Source organism: Sardina pilchardus, chromosome 18 (assembly GCF_963854185.1).
Source record: "Sardina pilchardus chromosome 18, fSarPil1.1, whole genome shotgun sequence".
Lineage (NCBI taxonomy): Eukaryota > Metazoa > Chordata > Actinopteri > Clupeiformes > Clupeidae > Sardina > Sardina pilchardus.
Genome location: NC_085011.1, coordinates 32,741,303 through 32,747,993, shown reverse-complemented (window position 1 = coordinate 32,747,993; position 6,691 = coordinate 32,741,303). Strand labels below are relative to the sequence as shown.

The 6,691-nt window shown below is 39.0% G+C and overlaps 1 protein-coding gene across 1 annotated transcript; it reads left to right on the top strand.

The window, feature by feature from the left end:
- Nucleotides 1-924: 924 nt before the first annotated feature.
- Nucleotides 925-6,314, top strand: LOC134064012 (otoraplin-like). Its single transcript, XM_062519786.1, has 4 exons — nt 925-1,065; nt 1,217-1,356; nt 5,547-5,657; nt 6,162-6,314. Exons 1-4 carry the CDS (start codon nt 945-947, stop codon nt 6,183-6,185), a joined length of 396 nt encoding a protein of 131 aa, XP_062375770.1. The 5' UTR covers nt 925-944; the 3' UTR covers nt 6,186-6,314.
- Nucleotides 6,315-6,691: the final 377 nt, after the last annotated feature.

The following is a 6,691-nucleotide window of genomic DNA, read 5'->3' as shown; positions in this document are numbered from 1 at the left end:
TGTAAGTAGGCTTTAAGCATACCTTACACTGACAAGATTTGGGAAAGATTCTTGAAAGACTGTAGTCTTTTGAGTAAAGTCTGAATGAGGGGCATTAGTTAAGACTACAATCTTTCAAAAATCTTTCCCAAATCTTGTCAGTGTAAGGTAGGCTTTACTCCCACCAGACCAACCCGGAGGATTTAACGTTAGCTTGGCCATCTGGAGAGCACTACAGTAGCAGCACAGAAACAGTGAAGTCAGGGCGATCCTGCAGATCAGCAACTCGGTGGACTTGGACAGCGACAGCTTGTTTGCTGTTTGTTGTTTGCTAACGTTACTCAGTCCAGACTCCAGGCAGCAGAGCATGGCAACTGGCAGGTCAGCAGCAGAGGAGAGTAGAGAAGGTCCACAGCTGTCCTGACCAGACCAGACGGTGAAGTGCAGTGCCGTTAATTATAGCGTAGTAAAGGACAGTTATTCGATTATCCCTGACATCAATTCATTAATATTGAATGAATAGGCTACAAGACAGTGCAGCAGCGTGTTGAAATCTGGTCCATTTGCGAGGTACAGTATGGACAAAATGATAACAGAATGTACATGTGATACTGCATTTTGATTTTGGTAGGTGACTTCTTTGATTTGACTCACAGTTATTGATAATGTTTGCATTGCACCTAGGGCTAGGCTATAGCAGTCAATTCAAATAAACTCTTCAATATAACAGCATGGTTTGATCTGTGCAAATGGTTCTTCTGTCTGAATCATGAATATTAATGCTGGAGGTTTGCTGTCTGAAAGTTCTCTCTGACTTTTTTTACCCTCAAGAATTTGGGGTAGACAGGGCAGCACTGATTGGTGCAAGGCTATGATGTCATGGTTCAGCCCATCAACATGAAATAAGAAACTGTGGAATTTTACAGGAATTGGCCATCTACGCCATAGCACTTGCAAATCTCAAGATGTCCTCTTTTGAGAGCGCTGTCCTTTTACTTCTTTTTATGGGATCTTTATGTCAATCAAGCAGAACACCACTGGAGAAACTGGCAGCCAACAAGCTGTGTGCAGATATGGAGTGTTCATGTGAGTCAATCAACTTAAATGCAGGCATTACACTTTTAACTAAACATGAATACATAGAGTGTGTCTGTGTGTGTTATGGAACATTTAACATCTTTGTCTTGAATTCTAAATGTGTTGTTACAGTATATGCATGCATTATTATTTTCTTCAGATGCTATCTCACTGGCAATAGTCTTGGAGGATTATGTTGCCCCTGATTGTAGGTTTATTAACTTGAAGCGGGGTCAGATGATCTATGTGTACTCCAAATTACTGCCAGCAGAGGGCGCTGGAATGTTCTGGTCTGGAAGTGTAAGTCACACACTAATGTAAAATGAGTCATACATGATTATAACAGAATGCAAATACAAATGATAAATATTGGACAAGACATATCAGTTCAAATTGCTTGACATCAGGTTTAATGATTAACATACAGTACAGACCAAAAGTTTGGACACACCTTCTCATTCAATGAGTTTCCTTTTCTTTTCATGACTATTGACATTGTAGACCAACAAAGAAGGCATCAAAACTATGAATTAACACATGTGGAAATGTAAAAAAACCCAAAAATAACAAATAGCAAAAAAGTGTAAAACAACTGAAAATATGCCTTATCTAGTTTCTTCAAAGTAGCCACCTTTGCTCTGATTACTGCTTTGCACACACTCTGCATTCTCTTGATGAGCTTCAAGAGGTAGTCACCTGAAATGGTTTTCACTTCACATGTGTGCCCTGTCAGGTTTAATAAGTGGGATTTCTTGCCTTATAAATGGGGTTGGGAATCAGTTGTGTTGTGCAGATGTCAGGGGTGATGCACAGCTGATAGTCCTACAGAATAGACTGTTAGAATTTGTATTATGGCAAGAAAAAAGCAGCTAAGTAAAGAAAAACGAGTGGCCATCATTACTTTAAGAAATGAAGGTCAGTCAGTCCTAAAAATTGGGAAAACTTTGAAAGTGTCCCCAAGTGCAGTCGCAAAAACCATCAAGCGCTACAATGAAACTGGCCGTCCCAGGAAAGGAAGACCAAGAGTCACCTCTGCTGCGGAGGATAAGTTCATCCGAGTCACCAGCCTCAGAAATCGCACGTTAACAGCAGCTCAGATTAGAGACCAGGCCAATGGCACACAGTTCTAGCTGCAGACACATCTCTAGAACAACTGTTAAGACGAGACTGCCTGAATCAGGCCTTCATGGTAGAATAGCTGCTAGGAAACCACTGCTAAGGACAGGCAACAAGCAGAAGAGACTTGTTTGGGCTAAAGAACGCAAGGAATGGACATTAGACCAGTGGAAATCTGTGCTTTGGTCTGATGAGTCCAAATCTGAGATCTTTGGTTCCAACAACCGTGTGGACCGCAGAGTGAAGGCAAAGGGGCCAACAAGTGCTAAGCATCTCTGGAACTCCTTCAAGACTGTTGGAAGACCATTTCAGGTGACTCTTGAAGCTCATCAAGAGAATGCCAAGAGTGTGCGAAGCAGTATTAAAAGCAAAAGGTGGCTACTTTGAAGAACCTAAAATATAAGACATATTTTCAGTTGTTTCACACTTTTTTGTTAAGTATATCATTCTACATGTGTTAATTCATAATTTTAATGCCTTTGGTATGAATCTACAATTTTCATAGTCATATAGTATGAAAATAAAGAAAACTCTTTGAATGAGAAGGTGTGTCCAAACTTTTGGTCTGTACTGTATATTTGATTGCAAATGTTATATCATTAATAAATATATGTTTTGAAGGATTAAATTGTGTTGAATTACTAAAGAGAATTATAATAATAATTTGTTATATTACAGTAAATATGTGACACCTATTTGTTACTGCATTACAGAGAATTGGGTTTAATCATGAGCAATGTATGTATGTGATGTTTTTGAAAAGAAATGTACAAATATTTTAATCAAAATGTGTGTGTGTGTGTGTGTGTGTGCGCGCGCGCGCGCGTGTGTAGGTGTGTTTATTTGTGTGTGCGTGTGTGTGTGTGTGTGTGTGTGTTCATTTCAAATTTCTTGTCAGCCAAAGACACCTATGATTACAATGCCTCGTATTTGCGTTTTCACTTGGTGGTGCTATACCTCAAATGAATGCATATGGCATGGGTTGCCATGGCCCCTTAAGACCAACATACAAAAACAACTGGTCCCTCTAGGCCTTATGGTTCTCGAGATATTCACAGAAAACTGTGTCTGGCCGACCCTCCTTTCAGAGGGCCTGGTGTGGCAAGTGGGCAACGGATCAAAGTGAAAAACAATGGTTCCATGTCATCTTTGTGGGGGTGCATATGCAGGTGCAAAAGCCTCTAGAAGCCACTTTTGTCAAAAATGAGATGATGATGGTGAGTGAATGCTCTTCACTTATAGTGTAAGTTAATTCAATAATTTAGCTTCAAAACTCACTAAATACCATTCTCTTCCTGGTCTGAAATATTGATTTGTAGGCGAAACCCTATAGGAGCCTGATACAAAATGCTCATTTAAAAGGAAAGAGGTCATACGGATTTAGAGGCTTTTGCATATGAACCAGGGATGGAAATGCGTGTAGTTTTGCGCGCTGGCGGGTGAAATATGCCAACACACCCGCCACTGTGGCGGGTAAGCAACTACTTCTACTTCAAGTTGTTTATTTCATAAGAATATTAGCAGTCCCCACAGAGATAAGAACACACGACTTGTATCAATAATCCTCAACATCGATGGACATGACGATCACAACAAACATTCTGGAACGGAGCGCCTTAGAATGTTGGCTCTCATCATTGCGTCAGTATAAGAGCCTAGCCTACTCTTCCAGTTAACGTGGCAGCAATAGGCCTATAGCCTACCACCATTGACTGTGTACATTTACAACGAGGCTACCGGTTAATACGTTTAGGTAGGAAATACATTGGATATAACAGATACCAAACTCCGAGTCATGGTACCTAAGTTAAGCACCCAGCCAATTAAACATGACCAAGGAAAAAGTGAACGGGACAACTCACAATGCCATAGGCTAGCAGCTACCACGGTAGCCTAACCTACCTAAATCATAGAAGTTAACATTGCAAGACACTTATCTTTTATGACGCCGGAAATATTTTCCCTACCTTCTTAGTGTTTTTGAACATTTACGTTATTTAATGAAAACATGTATACTTGAACTATGCGTGATTTTCCTAAAACCGAATGAAACCTAATTATGTTCACATACTTCTTAAAGTGACAGGCACTCAATTAGACCTACATACCACCCCTGTAATATCATTAAAGACAAGTGTAATCAATATGAAGTATTCAAATTACTGAATATTTTGAGTAATTATGCATATGCTATAAATTGTTAACAAAATATATAAAGTGTATGAATTCAAATATGAAATACAGTAATTTCCCTCATATAAGCCGCATTGTGTATAAGCCTCAGCACAGTGTTTTATGCAAGTTTAAAGAAGTAAAACCATATTAACACCATATTAACTGCTCCCCTGTATTAACCTCATAGCGGAAGAAGTTTTGCAAAATCAATGTATAAGCCGCGGCTAATAGTCGGGAAATTACGGTAGAAACAAGACAAGCCATTTTCTGAGCAGGGTTGAGCAGAGACTGGTTTGCCACTGCTCTGAATGATATGTATCCAGATTAAGACAATAAGGTTTTGCCTATATTTTTGTAATGTAATAGAAACAGTCACACTTTTTAAAAAAACTATTTCAGCTTGTGTAGGCCTATCAGTGCTTTCTTATTGAACACAATACTGGGATAATACCGAAAACCACGATAATTTTGGTCACTATAACCGTGGGGTGAAATTTTCATACCCTTACATCTCTACTTGGCAGTATAATGTATGGAACGGTTGAATATATATTGGCTGGTAAAAATGTTGAGTGGCTGGTAGATTTTAAAATTTACCTGCCACAGTGGCAGGTGGACAAAAAAGTTAATTTCCATCCCTGATATGAACCCTTCCATTATACCCATCAAGATTCGCACAGCCCGGTCTATCAGTGTCCCTGGGAATCGTTGACACAAGTGTACCGATTTATTTTTTATTATTTTAAATTCGGAAGAAAAAAGTCTATATGACTGCTGTTTTGCTAACGCAGTGGTAATAATAAATACCAATGCCATACTTGTATAGATACATGCCTCAAGACAAGAATTCACAAATGAATGTAAGTTTCACATATAAAGGAGAGGAGAGTAATGTCAAATGGTAGTTGTGTCTCAATATGGCATGGCAACAATTCTACACCTTGTTTAGAAAGATGAGACATTTCAGTTTAAGTACTGAAATAAACACAACCTACGTTCATCAGAAAGGTTTTTGATGGGTGTCCACTAGATGTAGACAGAGACTATACTAACTAGACTATATCTACTGCTGTTGATATATGTTGTTATTTTTAGGAGTGAAATCTAGAAGAAAGGGATGTGATTTTGCTTCATAGCCTTTCAAGCACTCATGTACTTGCAATTCTATCTTAATTGATTCCATGGTTGATTTCTCAAAGGTCTATAGTGAACGATATGTGGACCAAATGGGCATCATTGGATTCTTCCCTGTCAACCATGTAAACGAGACATACACTTTCCAGCGTGACACAGTCAAACTTCCCACAACTGTAAGTGTTAATTGTAGCAACTGTTTAACACATTTTATACCATTGCTTGGTCAAATGTCCTATTGTGATGCGCTATTTGGAACATGCATTATTTTTCGATGATACGCACGGCTATGAAGAAGTTCCTTTTTGGGGGGCTTAATATTACACTTGAATATTAATTCGCCAAAGTGAATGTAACGGTAAAAACAACAAGGTTGTATCTAAGACAGCGGCAATATAAACGAAAGTGATAGTAGCAGTGGTATACGCGGGATAATCAACTCCACGCCGTGCGTTTTATAGGAAAATAATGCACTTATCGAAGTGTAAAGGCCCATCCGCCTGCGGTGTCGGGACCTTATTACCACTTCGAACGTGCATTATTTTCCTGTAAAACGCACGGCGCGTCGTTGATTATCCCTTACATATGACTTACTGTATGCAACTACTGTATGTTTACAGTAAGTGTGAAAGTTTTATACTGTTCATTTATGCCGATATTGTTAATATTTCCACCAACAGGACACAGAATTCATCTGTATTTAAGAAGAAAGAGCAGATGATTTTCTACATGTTGGTATCTTCTTAGTTTAGACCTACAGTAAACCCTCCCAGATGAGGATTTATCAGGTACCTCATTATTTGTCTTTGAACAATATGACATTTGAGAGAGAAATTATGTGTAACATTGGTTTAGTTTGATTCAATGAACTTTGTAATAAACCTCTTTGGGAAAGAGTTGTCTGTCTCTTTCAGTGATACATGTTATACCAAAGATCCTTGATTACTAACTGAAGCTCCGTTAGCTGAAAATGTTTTCAACGGGATAGTACAGTCATCAGGTCCAAGTAGCAGTGCTTTGCCTGTGCTTCGCCCCAATATAGTCCCAAATCAATAACTAGAAAATCACCTCATCGTAATCTGCATTGCCATTTGTAGGCTACTCGTTGTGAATACAGAGGCCACACTTTTACTCACAACATGCTATCCGACAACGAAAGGTTCCATTCACTATTCTAAGGTAAGATAGTGGGGGCGCTGCCGGACTAAGA

Bases quoted from the DNA above. Each gene is read 5' to 3' on its own strand.
- LOC134064012 (XM_062519786.1), top strand. From the start codon at position 945: ATGTCCTCTTTTGAGAGCGCTGTCCTTTTACTTCTTTTTATGGGATCT. The intron at 1,066-1,216 runs GTGAGTCAATCA...TATTTTCTTCAG, and splicing joins TGCAGATATGGAGTGTTCAT to ATGCTATCTCACTGGCAATA. The intron at 1,357-5,546 runs GTAAGTCACACA...GATTTCTCAAAG, and splicing joins GAATGTTCTGGTCTGGAAGT to GTCTATAGTGAACGATATGT.